The sequence below is a fragment of the Macrobrachium rosenbergii genome, chromosome 3, assembly GCF_040412425.1.
Source record: "Macrobrachium rosenbergii isolate ZJJX-2024 chromosome 3, ASM4041242v1, whole genome shotgun sequence".
Taxonomy (NCBI): Eukaryota; Metazoa; Arthropoda; class Malacostraca; order Decapoda; family Palaemonidae; genus Macrobrachium; species Macrobrachium rosenbergii.
Window position 1 is genome coordinate 29,991,656 of NC_089743.1, and position 21,256 is coordinate 30,012,911.

The following is a 21,256-nucleotide window of genomic DNA, read 5'->3' on the forward strand; positions in this document are numbered from 1 at the left end:
TTTGAACTAGTCATTGAGATTATGAAACATTACACAGAATGAAATTCAGCTCTGCAATTTCAGTTGTGAATCACACAGATAAAATTACAAGAACAAAAGGAAAAATCATGTCTAAGTTACATGAGCCTAGTCAATCTGATAAGTCAGTCTTATCATAATTAAATTCCATTACCAAAGTGTTCTGGTCCCTTAGGGCCATACTTATAAGGACTTAACCTAGATTTAATCTCAAAACATCAGATATTGGTGAACTCGATTGTACTAGAGTTTCAATCTTGCTGAGAAAGTCAAATATCTTTAATCATCTCTAATGTCAGATTTCAAGGTTTTCAGTAAACCATATACTGTATAAAAAAATATTAAGAACACAGGAAGTTAAGAGCACAATTTGGCAGTCATAATATGCAGTTCTGGTGTAATGTACAGGCTCTATATAAAGCATAGAATCTTTATTAATCCTTCTTGTTCCTATTAATAAATAATGAGTACAATTCATTAGTGAGTCTTCTACTTACCATCTACTTCATTTGCAGTATTTATACTCTACCATCAAGCTTTTTTTCACTCCAAGTCTATCCCTTATTCAACAACAATGGTTTAAAAGAACTGAGCATTTTCACACAGTACAGCTTAAACTACTCTGCAGTAACAATTGGAATAAAGCAAATGTCTTTCTTCATAGCTTTTCAAACATCTTTGCTTTTAGAAAATGCAGCACTGAATTCAGTACCTAAAATCTACCAAAATGAACAGATAACATTCATTCAGTTCATAAGTAGGAAAATTTCCATTCCTGCTAAGTCTGCTCCTAAACTGCCATGAGTTCCTTTAGAAGATATGTAAAGCATAACACACTTATATGGAATTGCTTCACCTCTAAAAGGATTTGCCTGATTAGACTTGCAACAGTTTTCCAATATCAGGGGAAGCTTTCTAACAATGTTTTTCTTTAGAGTACACTCTGAAACTAATCCTTTATTATTAACTGCACACCAATCTTAATCTCAATTTCACTTCTCAAAGATTAACTTGCTCTTTCTCCCTCTTTCTAAAATATAGACCTGGTTTGGGAAGGTGTGTTTAGTGTAAAAAAAATGTGAAGCTTTAAAAGGTAGAACCAATATAAGAAAGCAATGGTAAACTTGGGTTTCAGACCAGTGAAAAAACCTACCTCAGAGGCTCACTGAGATTTGGGAGACTTGGACTAGTGTTTGCTCTTGTTAAAATCTTTTGTGCAGAAGAAGATGGTCTTTCATTTTTCAGGGCACCTGAAAAAATACAAAAATTGTCTATAAAAAACCTTAAAATGACAAATTAGTTAATAGCTCAATATGCAAAATGAATCTAAAGAATATTACAAAAATGTGCAGTATTTACATACTAATAAAGTTAACTGATAAAATAACCATGACCATAACCATTCAAAATTTTAAAATAAGAAAAATATAAAAATAAATATTTTGTATTTGCGAGGTTGTATGGTTCAAAGAAGTTGCACAGAGTCCAGTTTTCAACTGGACCATAACTTGGATACATCTTAAGTTAATACAGAAACCTTGGATACATTACACAGTAGAGTAATTAACTTGAATTGCCTTTATATTTCAGTGTAAACTCATACTATAACTTAAAATCAAATACCAGAACCATACAGAAAAATACAAATGTAACAATAACAGCATAAGAAATAAAATTTCATTACTTTCAATTTCAACTCAATACGAAGTACAGTCATTCATAAGGTGACAATTTCTAGACATTAGAAAGACTGGCCATTTCTCACTTTCCTCTGATATTACATTATAGTATCAGTACAATTCTCTATCAAAATAATGATAATCAAAATATCATACATATTTTGTATTTCTGATTCATAAATACAGAACTCTTTTCATTTCTGAAGGCAGTAACATATAGTACTCTAATGCTTGAGCAGGATTATTCAAGTAACAACAATTGGAGTCTGGTTACTAAAAATAAAACCTAATTCAGAGAACCACTTTGTTTGTCTAATAACACTAGTTGAATGTATTATTTAGATTTTACTTTTACTCTAATTTAGTAATATTGTATCTACTATATGAATTCATTTACAGAAGTACAGCAGCCCAAAAGACTGAGCACTCTGAAATGAACACTGATCATGTGGACACCAATGATAAAACTTATATAACCCATCTACTAAATTTTCACAAATCTGTTAATCTTCCATAATCTCAGGATGCAATACATACTTTTTGCTTGATCAGGAGTTGGAGGAAGGGGTCGGGCTCCCATAAATCGTTTCAAACTCCCCATAATCGTTCGGCCAGCGCTCCCACCAGCTTCACTTGATGCACTCTGCAAAATTACCCAAGGCGCACACTAAGTATTTATTAGTTTTTGTAAATTACTACATGTAAAATAAAATTTCTTGAAAAAATATATTAGTATTTGAATCTACAAGATTGCAATTACCTATAACTTGATCAAATTTTTATTTCAAAATGCTGAAAAACAGCACATACAGTATAACAAAAGGCAATGTTTCAAACTTTAATGAAAGAGAACACTGGCTATTGATGCAAAGTCTAATTATTCATGAAATTTCAATGGATTCCATAGGAATTACTGTACTCTGAAAACTAGCTGAAGCACTACAAATTCAAGACAACCAATAATATTTTATTTTCACAACTAAAATGAAAGGTTTGTGCATACATGAAATACTGAAGCAACAAGATCACTAAATGTATTTAGTATCACTAAAACTTATTTTTCACTGAAGAGGAGTACTAATCTGGGAGAAGTCAAATGCTAATCCTTATGCCTGAAAAATTCTTCAGATCCTACCAGTATAAAATTCTGAGTTAAGTTTCGTAAATTAGCCTGCAAAATGTTACACATATGTGGAAAATATCAAGACAATAGCTGTGGGTCCCAAAGGATGGTAAATAACTTAATTGTCACCAAAATTTAAGTTCGGTAACCAAAAACGCAATTTTCTTTTTGTATATGCAACAAAACTCTTGCATAGAGTGGTAAAGATTAGGAGGTGGTACAAAAAGCATGACAATCACCGTGGGTTTGCGAACAGGAAGGGCCAAGGAATAACGCGAGCCTCCGTCTGAGTTGTTTGGACCATTCTGTAACACAGAGATATGGAAGCAACAAAAACAAAAGGTTAAACACTGCGTTACTTGTTAGCTGATCAGCAATAATGACCAAAATGTCACTTCAAAACCCTAAGGTTTTCCCTTTGCTCCAAAGACTCGTTAAATAACTGTGCAGTTTCTATTCCCTTTATCCTTATCTTTTGCACATTATTTTGTGAAGTTCTCCATGTCATCAATTTAGTTCAAGTTCTTTATGGCCAATGGGGAACTTACATCATCATGTACAAGAGAGAGATACAGAACACAAATTTGTAAAGTCATTGCTTTATCCAATAATGCATCTACTGCACACTGAAAACCAATTTCAAAGTAACAGAGCTGCAATGGAATTACTGGAACCTTTGATTTTGAACTGACAATCTGCATGGTCTTAGAAGCATTCTTCACTAAAGCAGAATGAAAAGCCACAAAAAACATTAATATTCAAGTATGTATTTTTTCAATCAGTTCCAACATACTATTTGAATAAAGAAAAAACAATTACTAAAAACCCAGTAGATCCTTCTGTGCACATTTAAACACACAGACTTAAAAATCTAGCTAAATAGGATCAAATGTAAATAAATCTAAACTTTACTTATAGGCCATAGCACTAAACATTACCAACTGAATATGATCTAACAGCAACCAACACATCAAATGCAACAAAGCTTAGGTAAAAATCATAACATCAATTTCCTACTTGAGTAAATATTCAAGTCTGCCATAAGCAGTCTTTTTAAAAAAGTAAATCTAGTTATAATAAATTCTCATCATGATATATAGCATAAAATCTTAAAACCTAATGTAATTAAGACAGATTCTGAGATTCATTCAATTTTAAGATGAAAGTAAGTATTGAAACAGCTTTTTATTCAGAAAAAAAGTTAACCCATTTGAGTTACACAAACAATGGTAAATACAAGATTCAGTGATAAAATACGTACTGTATGATATAAAAAAGCCCATTTTAAGCATCTGATAATAAGTAAATGTGTTACATGGAGTAGAGGAGATATAAGAAGAAAAGGAAAAAAATCCAGCAAAAATCCTTGCACAAAACAACCTGCTCTATGAAATGAGTGAAGACTTTTCACTCAATGACTTTAGTTAAATCAAATTATCCAGCATCCTCTATCTTGAAAAAAGGAATTTTATCAATTCTTACAGGAACTATTTCCAAGATTAACCAATGTTCCATATTATTAATACTGCAAAATTTGCAAGCAACAACAACAAATTCTGCTTGAGAATAATACATGATTTTTCACGGTATGAAGTATGCACCTTAAAAAGGGAATTCACAAAAAGAGGGGAAAAACTATTTTCTTCTCTGGGCAGTTTCAAGAATGAGTACTGTATATATTCACAGGTGTATACTCCCATTAAATGCTAAGAATTAGTCTAATTAAGACTATCCGGTAAAAATAATTGCACTCAACATGATAACACAACTAAAAAATATCATCATAAGAAAAATACTGACCATCTTAAAGGGTATCCTTCACACCTTAGGACACTACTCTATGGAAATTCTCATAATTTTTAGTGCACTAATTTTAACTGCAGGTTCGCTGTAATTCTGTAGTGTCCTTTTATTCTGTGACTGTATAATGAAAGTGTGCTACAGAATAAATATAACTTTCAAGATTGAAATGGGCCACTTTTCCAGAATGACATACTGCTTGACTTAATTTATATAAATTCATGAAATATAAAACTTCATGATTCTCTTATGAGTAATACAGTAATGTGAAAAAAAATGTACTTCTATACTGTAGCTAAATGTAACGAAATGAAGCACCAACATGCTGTATAAGATTAAAACCACTTACAGAGTCCAATTGAGCATTCATTAATCAGCAATATAAGTGGTTAGCATACTCTTGAAATTAACAATTATTTCAAAGATAATGTAGAACTATTAGCATTTATTCTATACCATAATATATTTAAGATCATATCAATGAATACAGTAATGTATCTCCTTATCATGATTTTACAAAAGCAAATGTTTAGTGAATTTTGGCCAATATCCTAAACATTTCACCAGGTACTCAGTGAATTTTTAGACCATAATGTTTTAAACAATAAGGATGTAATTTGATAGACAGGTATTCACTTACTGTTTAATAAACATTCAAATCTGAGCGCTAAAAGTTCTAAATTCTTTCAAACCAGGCAATTACATGCAATACTTATCATAAATTTGATGATAATTTTTGATTACTAGAATAATCAAAATAAATTAAAAAATATTGTGAAACTATAATCTTGTTAGTTACCATTTATATCTGTATCACACTTTCTGGTCACAACAAACCACGACATAATGTGAATAAGCATTTGAAAAGGAGCCACCACTTTTCTTGCAGATACTGTTACCTGTAAGTTGGTCAGACTGGCTGAACGGTAGGATCCATGACCAGAACCTGTACTGTATTGATAGTTCTGCAGGAAAGGAAGAAGAAATCCAAACACACAGAGAGGTGAATGAAAGTGAATAAAACAGGTAAATAAAGCAAAAATAAAGCAGGGCTTAATATCAACAGAGAATATAAAGAACTTGGGATACAAAACTGGAGCTCAAAAGTCATGCTGTTTACTTGTCAAGCCAGTTTGTTTGGGTTATATGTCTTATATGTGTAAAAAAATAATGTATTCATGTTAATGTCAATCAGTAAGTACTCCATGTGTATGCAAATTTTACTGCATAGTATATCATGTGAAATTTACAACTAGCTGTGCTTTTGGATAGCAGAGTGCTAAGCCTATGGATAATATATTATTTACTTTCATCAACTTTTGAAATTTTATCTGGTAAATAAAAGGACTGCAATACAGTACCCTACAATTACATTATCTTTTAGGTAAAAAATTATTTTCGTCAGTAGCTCTACTTTTTCCTTTACCAAAAAACCTTTAACTCTTATTCTAAGGAACTATTTGGTCAATTATGTCATTATCAGTGAGAGTTTACCCATAGATTTTGCACAGGCAAAAGCATATTTATTTCAGGAAACATGACTGCAAAACAAAATCAAGATTATAAGAAAATAAAAAAATTTAAACAACGTCAAACATACATTTGAGAACATGCTTAGTAAAATACAAAACTGATGTAATAATACATCAAGTTACTGATGTTACAAGGTAAATAAGGTTTTGAAAATTAAAAGTTTTGTTAAAATTTTGTGTAATATATACCGTCAAATTACCCAAATTCCCTATACCATGCAGATGATTTTTTAACTAGTTTTTAAAAAGCTTACATTTCATATATCCCCCAAAAAATTGAGCACAAACTTTTTACACCAATTATTTTTCAGCTGTACTGTATGTTTAAAAAATAAAAGTTGAGACACTTTAAAACTATACAAAAAATAGGTTTAACCATATTTCAGTAATTCATAAAATGTTTTTTTAATGAACATGAAGCTAATAGAAAAATGTCTTATAATATCAAATAATATTTAAAAGAACATATTTTATCAAAATACTTAATAAAATATTAATAACTACACAAACAAGAGATGGTTTATTGGATATTCACACTGCATGCAACTGTAGTAGTGGAATCTTATAAAAATGAAAAAAAAAAAAAATCAGATGTTACAAAGGAATGTAAAAATAATGATAAAAAGGTTACCTTAATGCACAAAACATGATGCCTATTGCATAAGTACTCTGACACACTTGACGTGGCCAAAAATATTCATTAAATAAAAAATTACCAAAAAACCATACAAAATAATTGTCTTTACAACGTGAACTATCTGTTTATTTGGGGAAACCTCACGCTGAAAGGGGCACAACACAATTGTTTGGCATTACCTGTTCTTTTTTATTGAAACCAGTATTTGAAAGGAACCCTGAGCGTTTGTTTTTTCTGGGAGGAGGCTGAGGTGGTGGTGCCCCTTGTCCCTCTCCCTTGGGTGGCAATGGGGGTCTTACACCTCCTCCCACAGAATTTAGACTGTCCACAGCCTGAAAAAGTAGGAAAATAGTTGGTGAACAGTTATCATATGAATGCAATGAAAGCCTCAGCTGAAATTGTAAAAGTTGCCAATTCACATGAGTGAATTAAAGACACAATAATTCCGTGATCATTCCCTAAAGTAGATATTATTATTAATTCTAAAAATATACTCATAGTAGCATGAGTCTTGAAATGGAGAGACAAATCTGCAGGTATGTTGGGTACATATATTTAAAAATAAATCTCTACAGAGAGCTTTCGGGAATCTGTTCGATTCCCCTTTTCAATCTAATGGAAAGAGATTGAAAAGGGGAATCGACAGATTCCACAAAGCTCTCTGTAGAGATTTAACTTTTAATAAATATATGTACCCATACGTAACCATGGATTGTTTCTCCAATATTATTATTATAAAGTAGTTTAATAATGTTGGTTGGTTTAAATTAAGCTAGCCTAACTCCAGAATGGGCCCTTGCCTTACAGCAACCCACAGGAGAGCTAGTGTTACGAGGCGTAAGAGGTCTGGTGTGGACCTCTGGACTCATCAGACCAACTGAGATGTAGTTTAAGAAGACCAATCAAACATATTTTAAGAATTATTGGAATCGCCCAAAGGATTTGTTCTTGTCTGACAGGTGAGACTTAGAGCAAGGTATAATTAAAGAAAATGAACAGCTAGGTGGAAGAAACCAGAGAGAAAGGAACGAAAGTAAAAGGTGAAAGAAATGAGGCTAGTGGCACAAGGGATGCTCCCAAGAACAGTCCGACGAACATGGAACGCTGCAGGTGGTAACACCCTACCGCTGAGACATTTCACCAACATCAGAAACAGGAATTAACTGATACTGAACAATGAAAAATGGTTCACTTACATATATTGCTATCCTACACAGGTATTTACTCTCTGATTCTTAACCTTCTTACTTGTAGTGTAAGTCTAAAATAAATGTGTCAGTTGTAATACAATTTTAATCCCCAAAGACATGAAAAAATAACAACCATATCATTAGCAACCCTACACGTAAATTTATGACAATGTCATAAATTCATCATGTAACACTAAACATATAAATTAATTTAGTACTTTCAGATCTATTTGTAGACTAAATATTAATTTTACGCTGTATTTTCTATTTGCATTTTAGTACAACAATATTGCATTTTGAGCTCGTTCAGTTGTAAAATGCGTAAGAAAATCTGTTATTTGTTGTTATTTTATAAATTATGTGGATAAAATCACGCTATACAGAGTTATACTTTAACGATGTAATATGAGCTACAGACAATATTACAAAGTAAGGAGAGTTAAGAAAACGGATGGTTACTGATATCACGAAAGAGTAAATAACAAGAAGGGTGGATGTCCTTAGCGATGAAGTAAAGAGGATTTTAGATTCAAAGTGCATAAACGATGTTGCTGAAAAGCAAATAAGACGTACAGACAAGAATGTCGAACATAAAAAGGAAGGAATCTAGCCTTAAATATACGGGGGTTCGCAAACGGGTTGTCAAGTGTGATTGCATGGTTGACAAAAATGTTTGCTGGTATGTGTGTGTGTGTTTGAGAGAGAGAGAGAGAGAGAGAGAGAGAGAGAGAGAGAGAGAGAGAGAGAGAGAGAGAGAGAGAGAATATCTGCACTAACTACATCCTTACAATGCAAATAAATTTGTTATATCCAATGCAGTGCTATTTCATACCGAATTATTCTTAATTCACATCCATTATACATCCCGTATTGGGTCACTGGTATATAGGTTAGATGTCTGGTAATTCATGGGTTACGTGAAAAATAAATGGTTGAGAACCCATGTTCTAAGAAGAAAATGGTGAAGGTACTGAAAAGTTTTGGAAACAAAATAAATATTGCAAAGGTACATGAGAATTTTGACAATGAAACCTATATGTCTAAAAAAGGTACGTGAAGACTTATGATTGACGATACTTACCAGAAACTAAGATGACGCGCACATAATGGGATGGAAAATTAACAAACAAAAGAGGAGCGAAATACATTATGAAACATTACATTCGTACCAAAGAACCCTACAATGGTAGAAATACGTCTCAAGGACGATGTTTAATGAAGAGAGCCTCAAAGAAAGTGTGTTTTTAGATTATACTCGGGAGATCGGACATAACATAATTACTATGACCTATGTGACACCTGGTATAAATAATTTGAGACAAGATGCGACATACAGCATATCTAGAAAAGGCAACACTAGAAGACATGATGGTGCATATCGATGAAGGTATGGGGGAACACCCTTCAAGGAAACTCAAGAATACCTTCCTGAGGTGGGAGCTCCTCCTCGGGTGTCTGTGATACATGTCATCGCACGAGAGGCAAAAGGCTTGGGAGCCGCATCTGTCACATCGAACGGCAGCCTCCGAGGAGCCGCACAGATCACAGTGTTGGCCATCTCCACGTTTGTCTGCAAAAGACCAAGTGGTTGAATTACATACAGCACATTTACAGAACATTATTATTATTATTATTATTATTATTATTATTATTATTATTATTATTATTATTATTATTATTATTTTATTATTATAGCTAGTTGCTAATACACACTTTCATTATTCTTTGTATTGACCTATCCATCATACCTTTGGTGACCAAGTTTAAACCTTCATAGTCATTAACACGGTAACTTATAGGTCTCAGTTTATCAGAATTTTTTACTTATCAGCTTCGTGATTAGCCTATGGCTGTTTCTTGCTAGGGTACCTTTCAAGACACAATTTTTTGCTGGTAAATGCTTAAAGCGAACGGAAGTTAAGGGCAGAAGGGACGCTGCAGCCAACCTTTAGTGCCCCATGTGAGGTAGGTGGCGTAAGTACTATGACAGAATTAACCTCCTACAGAGAGAAATTGTGTATTCTGCGGGGTATTTTGAATGTCTTGTTGTTTATCGGAGGGCCACACCCATGAAGCATGTGGTTATTTGAGGGGCCACTGTATTCACCGGTCAACAACGTCTACAATAGTTAGTTAGTTTAACCCTTTAAAAGTCTCAGTATTAACCAGTTCATAAATCAAATTACTCTAGCCACTCTCTAATAACAACAGCAATAGCCAGTTAATACACCTTGAAATACCTTCTTCATAAACAAAGTCCACCACATTACGCAGTATTTACCAAACCATGGTATCGGGGCAATTCTTTTTCACTTAAACCATCATTACTGCTCGCAGAAGGCAGTCAGTTACATTTCCCGCAGCTTATAAATTCAAACCTTTACAATTCCTACCATTAACTTAACAAGACACTAATAATTTAAGTACCTTACAGATTAAATATCATTTCCATACGATTGGCCAGCCGATAAAATCTTATAATTTAGTTTCGCTGGATAGCTGAAGCCATCCAAATTTCCAGTTCTAATAGGTAAACACTATTTTACGAACAAAAGGGTTACATTATTCACAATCCTTTAAAAAAAGCCAGTCTCAAACAATTCGTAGCACAAAGAGGAGTAAGTCAAATCTAAGGAATCAAAGGATACTATATATACATAATATATTCAGATTGTTCAAAGAACAAAAGAGCCGTAATAAACGCCTCGAACATTTTACGCAAAAAATCTATGGTCATTCATTCTCATGTTTCATTATCTTGGGATTACGGGTAATCTAGTATCGTTTCTGAATATGAGAAATTATTTCCTAGTCGAAAAACAGACTGTACTTAACCTACCTAACCTAAATTTATGGTAAATAACGCAAAATTTGAAGGATGATAGAATGCAGAGCGAGAGAGGGAAAAAGTGTGACATTTAAGACTATCAGAGACCCTTCAGTCATGGAGGATTGAACGGTCCCTGTTTGGAAAAACCTCATTATCCGTGATAAGTGCGTCAATCCAAAAGTCAGAGAAAGGTCAGCAGATGTAAGTGCAACGTTATGGAATAAGAAAGGAGGTCATGGAGTCAGGAATGCCCGAAGTTTACAAACGATACAGTGACAAATATTTAGTTATGAGGGTAAATGGGAACCACGAACATGGGACAATGAATTACTAGATGACGGAAGAATTGAAGCTTTTGACTCGTTAAGCTATTTGGGAGACATACTCGTATAACTAATGACAGGATAGACGAAGAAGCAAGTCACGGAACAAATCAATCAAGGAATGTAAAACAGTTTGCATAAAAGATTGGGATGGGACTTGGAATGTTTAATGAAGCCAAGGTGGGGATGTAAAAGGAATTGTTGGACCAACTCTCCTTTATAGAAGTGAAATGTAAGCAATACTCCTTTATGGAAGCGAAGAGTGGGTGTTCCATGTAGACGAATGAAATAAAAATTAATCTGTTGAAGTGAATGGCTTGCTTCGTATATGTGGCCTGAGGAGAAATTATAAGTTAAGACATTTTGAGATACACAGCAGGGGTAAAAAGGTTGGCGTTGGTGGAAGGATGAATTATACTTTTTCTGAAGGTTAGGTTATGAAGAAATAATGCAGTATGATAGTCTGGTGAAAAGATGTTACCATTTGAAGTGCTGGGAAGGAGGAGGAAAGTTAAAACTGAAAAGTTCTGGATAGATGGCATGAAAGAGGTACTGGAAATTAAGGACCTTAATATCTAGGAAGCACTAGAGTGCATGCAAGCCAGGCGTGAATGGTGAAGCATTCATAGAGGTGCAATGAGCCTTCTATGTAGATGTTTGAAGTGGCTGATGATATGGAAGTTTCCTAATTAGCCGTTATGAGAAACGAATAAATTTTGGATACACAATAATTTATATATATACAAATTTCAATTTAACTCCACCCATGGAAGTAGTAAGTGGCATTACCTGAATAATACTGGTAACTGCCTGGGACAATAATGCGTAAATTTCCAATGCACAAGAGCACCTAATGAAGGGTTTGTGAACCCTTTGGTGGGGAAAAATGTCCACTAAATGATAAATTGGCGTCTTTCTTCTGTGGCCAATGGCAATCCCATACATCAGGCCGTTTAATCTCCAAGTGGCTGCTACAGTTGGGGTGTTGACCAGTACTACATGCTCATTGCTACCCTTGGAAGACTACTGTTTTGTAATGCAAATACATTATGTTCAAAAGGATAGAAGAGCCTAGTGGGGGTTTGCTGAGCCCATTATAGATGAGACTGGCCCTATATGAAGAACGAACCTATTCTCTTATAGGATGCCTGAAACTAAATAACATTCGTGCCATTATGTGTGGTACAAAAATCAGCAAATGACTGGACATGGTGGATTTGTAGCTCCATACCTGTACAGTACTTTGGCGTTATGAAAATGAGAGGATGTAATACAAAATATAGGAAATTTATGACAGCTGACTTGATTATGGAAAGAAAACTAGATGCATGGCACTAAGTGAGATCAAAGTAAAAGGGCAAGGTGTGGTGGACTGGGGAGGAGGATGGGTTGAGATAAAGGGCAGTACCTGTAGCGTCAGGAGGACTAAAGGGATGCTAAAAGTGTAGATGTGTTAGTCTCAGTACTGTATGGTATTTATAAGTTAGGATAAAAAGTGTTTACAGTTCAGGAATGAAAAAGTACAAAAGTGAAAGTGTCTGGTAAAATTACCTCCTACTTGTATAGATGAAGCAAAGAATGTTGAAGGGTAGCAAATGCGAGTAAGAGAGAAGAGGTATTGGACCGGTAGGGTCTTAACACCAAGGAAACAACAAAGTGCAAAATAGACAGGAAAGCAGTTCGATCCGTTGCTGATGGGACTTCCGTGGAGGTACATGAAGCTGGTAATGCAATGGAAGCTTTTTGCACCCGTGTTTCATACTTGATTATCATTAAATGTTGAATGAAACAGTAAATAATTAATAGTCGTATATCTGAAACTACTTAATTTTTATGAAAATTATATATATATATATATATATATATATATATATATATATATATATATATATATATATATATACACTGACTGACCAACCCAGCACTTCCCAGAAAAACTCTGAATGGCATTTGATAAACTATCTCTTTCTCTCTCTCTCCCCCTTAACTTCCTAAAGTTTACCTGTCATTTCTTCTGTCAGTTCATCGAAACTGCCGTTAAAACTCATGTGTAGACAACAGTTTGTGGGCGGAGACAGTCCACTCACCAGAACAGATGAACTGATGGTATTACCTAAATATCTTGTGAATGACTGACAGGTAATTGCACGTGTGGACAGGTTAGTGCTGATTTCGTGATAGTTTTCCAGTGTATTTCATCTGAGAAGCATCTCAGACGCTCTGATCAGAATATGAATAAATTATGCACAGACTTATTCATTTCACAGTTAGATCCTTCAATGTTATTTGCAGGCCGTTATAAGTCCAAATCATACAATAAAAATCTAAAACAATGATACAGACAATTTGGTATAGGCCTGGCCAAAGATGTCTTTTTATGATATGTGTTACTATAATGAAAGTAAACTTCACTGAACTGAACCAACCACTCAGTTCAACTTTAAACTCATTCATTAATATTGTATGAGGATAAACATCTTTTGTTAATAAGAAATATTTAGTCTACTCAGTTGTGGCTTTTTACTTCTTTCCTATTATTAAGTGAATTGCTGCGCGAGTTAGCCTTCCAACGGCCCCCCCCCCCATCATTTTAAGAAAAAACGTGGCAAAACACTTTCCTATACGGCTAACTTCAACTCGTGATACATATTTTTTATATTGGCTTTAGGGACGTTTTTAACATAACTTAATAAATTACCACTCATTATCTTTACAATTACATCAAATTCCTTAACGTAGAATTGTGTAAAAAGTTACACGTGCGGCATCTATGAACTTGTCAGTACATACAATGACGTAATCATGAATCAAACAAAATCTTTCCCTTTTTGGAGGAATGTTAGGTTTATTATTTTGAATAAATACGCGTTGATAAAAGATAGAAATGAATATACATCATTCTAATATATAACCATAAACAATCATTTTATTTTCTTAAATGATAGGAATACTATTCCTTACTGTGTATGAATACATAAGCAAAACGTACGAATTGATGTGCTGTGTAAGCTCAGAGCATTTCGAGTTACTCGAAGTAAGGTAGTTGCCATTTCTTAACTTAATCCCTATTTGCAACTAATAAATTTACCCTCCAAGTGCCTTTCGGAAAAGATTTCCAAATGTAATGATCTACATTCCTGTGAAGTTTTAATCTAGAATTTTCAGTTATTATCTTCCAGGTAATCAGTATCAAGCAATGTGAAAAGAAACTTATCTTCTGTATGCAGTGAAGTTTTTTGCCAATTCACACGATAATTAATTCCAACTGCTGGGGTGTCCAAAGTAATATTTCCATTATTCCAGTACAGCCATCAATGTGTTGTTCTTCCTACACGATGTTGTTGATCATGTAATAAATGAAGTAGGATCGTGTGTAGGACCATTTTAACACCGTATGCACATAGGGAATGTGTTTATTTACTTAATAGATCGTATAACGTCTTCAACCATATGTATGAACGAGCAGGGCAAATGACTTGTGATTATCGCTTTTCGTGTGATGAAGTGGTTGCCAGATGTCGCGTGTGTAAAAGTAAGTTATTTTTCAATACATATTCCCTTTATGGGTGCTTGTTCTTCCAAAGAAGTAAGTAGTAGAGGAGTTATGGAATCATCTGAGGCATAATGATATATCATCTCAACTTCTATACTATATGTACCTTTTTTTGTTCCTAATGCAGACACTGCCTTCACTTTTTTGCATTGTAAATTGTTGGTCTCCTCTCTAGGTACTAATTTAGTAATAAACCTCATAGACAGAGATAGATTTTGCTCCAAAGTGTTTGAGAGAGAGAGAGAGAGAGAGAGAGAGAGAGAGAGAGTGGTTTCTGCTGGTTGAAATTGTTGCGTTAAGCCACTATTACGCATGTGTGGACTCAGCTTCGTTTACTACGGAAAGAAATTATCGATTTAGATTTTCAATGTAGATTTTATCGAGGCAATAAACAATTATATTAATTATTATCAAGATTATGATCAAAATTCAAGTAAATTCTGATCAAAAATTGATGTTACAGAGGATTAATGTTGTAGGTTAATCATACTCCTGGCAGCGCAAGAAGAAAAGGTGAAGCATCATGTGAAAAATGACAACAAACCCAGGAAAGTGAAGGAAAAGGTGACGTAAAAGCGAAATTTTAATTTGTTTTGTCTGTGTTTGTATGTCTGTCACGGGGTAGAGGTTTGATTTTGAGTTAAAAACCTTTCTGGGGTGACATAGAGGCCGTGTGCAAAATTTTGTCTGGGTCTGTCAAGCGGTTCGGATTTCTATAGTGGACAAACAAATATACAAACATTCCCTTTTATATATATAGATATGCATATATGTATATATATATATATATATATATATATATATATATATATATATATATATATATATATATATATGTATATATATATATATATATATATATATATATATATATATATATATATATATATATATATATAGGAAAAAATGTGCAAACACCACAGAAGATCAGCAAGAGAGCAAGATATTAAAACCTAACATTATTAGTTGGCTTAAAAGTTAGTTTTCAGTTACCCCGAGTTTTAAAATGTTGGCAACCTTGAATTTCGTATGCAACGGCAGGTGATGCAGCTGTTTTTGCCATCCCTTATCGTTTGTAAAACATGGTCTTTCAATGCACCGGGAGCAAGCTTTTGACGTTCAAACAGGGCGCCGCTGTCGCCATGTATTTCTCTGGATATGTCATAATATTGTGCTTTTGAATGTTACGGCAGGAAGGGACACGTTTGGAAACATGATAAGCATAAAAACTACATTATTGTCATTGCTGTTATTATCACCCCACTGTATTCTTCATCTTATTCCTATTCTTCTCTGGAATTCTGGCCTTGAATAACATCAGCAATTTCGAAGAGAGGACCTCGATATTGAAAAAAATATGACCACTGAAAGGAATGCTCTCAAACTTCGTATCAGTATATTTTGAGTAGTGTGCTAGCTATAGTATCATAGAATAAATACTCGCATTTCAACAAGAAAAATAAGATTGACTTGGCCTGGTTTGGAAATTATAGAATCGCTAATAATTAAACTCTTATTTGAAATATGAATAAAAAAACAAGCATAACTGTCATGAATAATAATAATAATAATAATAATAATAATAATAATAATAATAATAATAATTTCATACAGCTCAGAAATGTTCCATTAAGCGGCACATTCCAGTTTCACTGAATTTTGTGCTGATGACAGCAGTAAAGGAAGAGAAGATAGTTTTAAACAAATATGGCATCCTCAAGTTTACAGTAATAAGACAAAATTTTTAATCTCGAGGTAATAATACAAACACTAACACTTCAGTGACTTGGTATTACTGTAGTGCCTGTTCCTAAGAAAACCAGACTTAATACAGTAAACTAAAAATATCACCTTCTTGAATTTCAAAATGTATTAGAAGCAACTATGAGATTATGTCATTAATAATCACACAAAACGACAGTAATTCAGTATATATACATACATACATACATACAAAAAAGGAAACTTTGAGCGTAGTTTACTTTTTATAATATATATATATATATATATATATATATATATATATATATATATATATATATATATATATATATATATATATATATATATATATATATATATATATATATATATATATATATATATATATATATATATATATATATATATAGCATACGAAAAATATCTACGCTCAAAATTCAACAGCAGTATATTACGGTGTTTCCTTTCTCCTGTCATGCCTCCAACAACTTAAAGGACATTCCACAAAACAACGAAATTTCAAATGGACCACAAGTGAAAATAACAAAATGTCTTTTGGCCGTCAACGGGGCAACCGGTAAACTTGGCTGTCACGACAACTGAGGATAGACGATGTAAACATCGACTCGTGGCCCTGTTGGTTAATAATAAGAGTGAATAATTCCCTGATTCGACTTCTCTCAGAAGACGCCGTTCTGCTTAAACAACGGAGAACGTAGTAAGAGGAAAATAACAGTCGAGGTCAGACAGATATTTGAATTCAATATATTCAGTATAGAATTGAATATAGAATTTAGGCGAAAGGCCAAGCACTGGGACCTACGAGGTCATTCAGCGCTGAAACGGAAACTGACAGTAAAAGGTTTGGAAGGTATAAGAGGAGGAAAACCTCGCAGCTTCGCTATGAATCAATCGTTAGGAGAGGGTGGAAAGTAAGATGGAAGAAAAAGAATATGAACGGAGGTACAGTAAAAGAAACGGAAGGGGTTGCAGCTAGGGGCCGAAGGCTCGCTGCAAAGAACCTTAAGTAATGCCTACAGTGCACCGCACGAGGTGCACTGACGGCACTGTCCCACTACGGAGGATATATTCAGTATAAGAAAATGTAACCTACTAAGAAGTGGAATAAAAGCAAGATTACTCTAACACATAACCAAGTCATTTTAATCTAAACTCACGCTTAACAGATAAAAAATACGCCGACGTTTCTTCGGCACAATCGAGTTTTCTGTACAGCGTATAATGCTGTATGAAACTCTCAGCCGCGGCCCATGAAACTTTCATCCACGGCTCCGGTGGTAGCCTGTGTTGTTGGCAACAATAGCGGTGCCAGACGCACGACCATGGCTAACTTTAACCTCAAATAAAATAAAAACTACTGAGGCTAGCGGGCTGCAATTTGGTATGTTTGATGATTGGAGGGTGGATGATCAACTACCAATTTGCAGCCCTCTAGCCTCAGTAGTTTTTAAGAGCTGAGGGCGGCCAGAAAAAGTGCGGACGGACAGACAAATGGCCATCTCAATATTTTGTTTTACAGAAAACTAAAAACACACACCATTCGACTTTTCCCTTATGGAATACAGTAGAAGTCCCCCAGATTGCCACAACCTTTTGGTTTTCAGCAAGTCTAAGGTTGAGGCTGCTAGCCCCACGCCCACGCCTTCCTCTTGACCTCAGCATCAGTGTGTAACCATTGAAAGCTGGACAGACTCGTGGAGGTAAGAAGGGCGACAATCAGACATAGCATATATATATATATATATATATATATATATATATATATATATATATATATATATATATATATATATATATATATATATATATATATATATAATATATATATATATATATATATATATATATATATATATATATATATATATATATATATATATGTATATATATATATATATATATATATATATATATATATATATATACATATATAATACACACATGCATGATATTGTATTATTTTATATATATATATATATATATATGCGCCTGTGTACACGTATGCATGAGATTGTATTATTTTACATGAGAGAGAGAGAGAGAGAGAAAATGGAATGGTGCCAGATTCGTAAAAGAAAGGAGTAGGTGCGGAATGTTTACAGATACAAGCCAATAGGCTTCTATCAAAATACTCGTTGCAAGAAAATACGAGTTTCAGTGGCTAAGACTAAAACGATAAAAATACGCAATCAAACGAAATGTTATAACCTTTACTGATATTTTTCTCTCCGGGCAAATCCATTAAAAATGAATACGGGCTTTTCTATGCTCAGTATTTCTTTTATTTTCGTCAAAAGCTAATAAACACGTGGCATCTACAACTCTTTGGCAAGAAATTCATAATTTTTTACTTCTTCTAATCCTCTTAGCAAAACGATAAACAACAACTACTACGTTACTCAGTTTAGTCGTTCCAAAGCCGACAGTTGTTTCAGCCATTAACTTATGGCCTCCCTCAGGTCTAGAGGAGATTTGCAGTAGAACCACACTTTATATTTGGGTGTGCAGCTAAAAACTGGTTGAAAAGCAAGAAAAAACATTTGCACGTATGTATGTATGTATGTTGTATCTATATAAAATGTACTTAATTCTAATTATTTATTTTAAAAATTAATACATTCAGGGGAAAAATAATATGGGATCTTTGCAACAAAAATCTCTAAAAATATATCAGAAGACTATACCATAACAAAGTAACCTTCAGATGGACCGATGGACGGGCAAACAAAGCAAGACGCTAACTATAAGATATAGGTAATCCACAGGCGTTGTTAGGTCGCCGTAACCCTCCTCAGTTAGGAAAAATAATTCCTGGAAATGGTAAAAACAGCATGATAAGAGACCGCCAAGTTCGCAAACAATACGCTTAACCGCATTCCGTCAATTCGATCAAATATCTTAGCAAATCGAAGAATGTTTTCTAAGGTTTCCGCTTTGCTGAAAAAATGATTAATGTGGTTATTATAGGTTCCGGTTTCCGCAGTCAGGCGTGTTATAATGATATATAAAAAAGGTCAAAGATAGTTTTATTCATCATTCACTCTAAAATGCAAAAGCAATGGGCCTCTTTATGTTAGCAGTTCACAGAGAGAGAGAGAGAGAGAGAGAGAGAGAGAGAGAGAGAGAGAGAGAGAGAGAGAGAGAGAGAGAGAGAGGACTACTTAACCGAACCATCTTTGTAGAAGTGAAACGTGGTTGTTCAAAAGAATAACATACAAGCAAATTCTGAAGCTGTTACGATTGACTTTCTACACAGGTCTATTCTTTGTTTTTTCATTCATTCAGCAGGCGCCTTATCCGGTACCATTCCAAAGAGGGTGATCTGTGGAATCCGCAAATGCGTTTGACATTGTCACATGTTAGCGGAGACGTACGAAGAAAAGACGGCGTATTTCACATCAACTGTAAAGTTCACATCATAAAGCTTAAAAAACAATAAAGTCTTTCATCTTTTCTTGAGAGCATTGATATTTTCAGTCCTGACTTCAGGAGGAAGTTTATCTTGCTATCATGGAGCTCCAAAATAGCTAAAATATGCAAGTGTGTCTTGGCTCCGGTAACTTTAAACCATCTGTAGATAGTCTTGTGCTGAGTTCATTCGTTAGTTGTATAATGCACAGTAAATCTTTCAGATACTTTGAATACCCAGTTTTGATAGCTCGATGAGCCATAACATATTTTGACCCTTAGGTGGTTAACGTGACCCCGTTCTGATATACCGAATGCGGGTTCGAATCCTGCTACGGACGTCAGAATTTCTTCATTCGGATCTTATGATTTGTGGTGACAAGCGTATCTTAAAAGTTTGAAGGTTATTACAATTATAATACAAGGGTAATCCTATCCCGAGGGTCGAAACCGTTCATTAACATTACAGCTCTTTTTAGTATAATTTGGATTTTCCTAAATTAGTCTCATGTAGCTTTTAATGCATAGAGTTGCTGTGGTCCTTTCTATTCGACACAATTAATCACAAGTTTCTTAATAGAACACTCAGATATTTTTTTAACAAAAGTAATATTTCTAAAATTATGTCCAGTAACCCTTACGGCATTACTGGTTTTAGCACTGAGAGACATATTGCGGTCCTGCATCAAACCTAAGTCACGGACTTTACCAGGAGGAGATTACTATTTAAATGTAACCGAATATTGCCAAGGCGTCTCAAGTGTTTTATCCATCAACGTATAGCAGTTCTGTTTTAGTTTTAGTTGCTTAAGTGCCAACCTAGCACTGGTAAGAACATTAGAACTTAGTTTCTCATTTGTATCTTCGATATCGTTTCAGGAGAAATAAAATTGGGTGTCACCTACAAACAACTTCAATTTTTACCCAAAGTCACAGCAGTACATTTGACAAACCAGTTGTATATACTTAAATAATAGGACTGGACCTAGCACGATTCCTTGGCGTACTCCTCTTCTTAATGTTTCACACGACTGACAGGAGCTATCATTCTGTACACAGTGCGTTCTGTCATGCAGAAGATCGAGGTAGACCAGGAGATTACATTTGCCTTCATCACTCATTTGTAAGCTGAATGACCATCCTGTAAGGCATTTAACCTTTCCTGGTGAATAACTAATTGTTCGATAATCATATAGTTTAGCATTTTAGAAATGAAATGATAAATTCCAAACAGGTCCTTAAGAATTTAACTTTTGGTAATTAAGTCCACTTTTCTAACTGATTTCATAATAGCTACTTCCTTATATATAGGAAACTTGCACTCAGAAATGCTGGTATTTTTATCTTTCATCGTATATCAGTGAGACAAGAAAATTTGTCCTTTTCAACAAATTCAAATATTGGCATCGGATCAATAGTA

At 34.0% G+C, this 21,256-nt stretch overlaps 1 protein-coding gene across 50 annotated transcripts in view; it reads right to left on the bottom strand.

The window, feature by feature from the left end:
• LOC136853629 (E3 ubiquitin-protein ligase lubel-like) overlaps positions 1 to 21,256 on the bottom strand; it is a 238,984-nt gene that overhangs the window by 143,455 nt on the left and 74,273 nt on the right. For 35 of the 50 annotated variants that reach the window (XM_067129752.1, XM_067129788.1, XM_067129762.1 and 32 more), the window contains exons 3-8: positions 9,404 to 9,549; positions 6,969 to 7,121; positions 5,520 to 5,585; positions 3,060 to 3,125; positions 2,235 to 2,340; positions 1,172 to 1,268 (exon numbers count right to left, since the gene is read on the bottom strand). In XM_067129752.1, coding sequence (XP_066985853.1) covers positions 1,172 to 1,268; positions 2,235 to 2,340; positions 3,060 to 3,125; positions 5,520 to 5,585; positions 6,969 to 7,121; positions 9,404 to 9,549 — 634 coding nt within the window. The remainder of the gene's footprint in view (positions 1 to 1,171; positions 1,269 to 2,234; positions 2,341 to 3,059; positions 3,126 to 5,519; positions 5,586 to 6,968; positions 7,122 to 9,403; positions 9,550 to 21,256) is intronic. The other 15 variants (XM_067129721.1, XM_067129624.1, XM_067129745.1 and 12 more) reach the window with 3 other exon arrangements.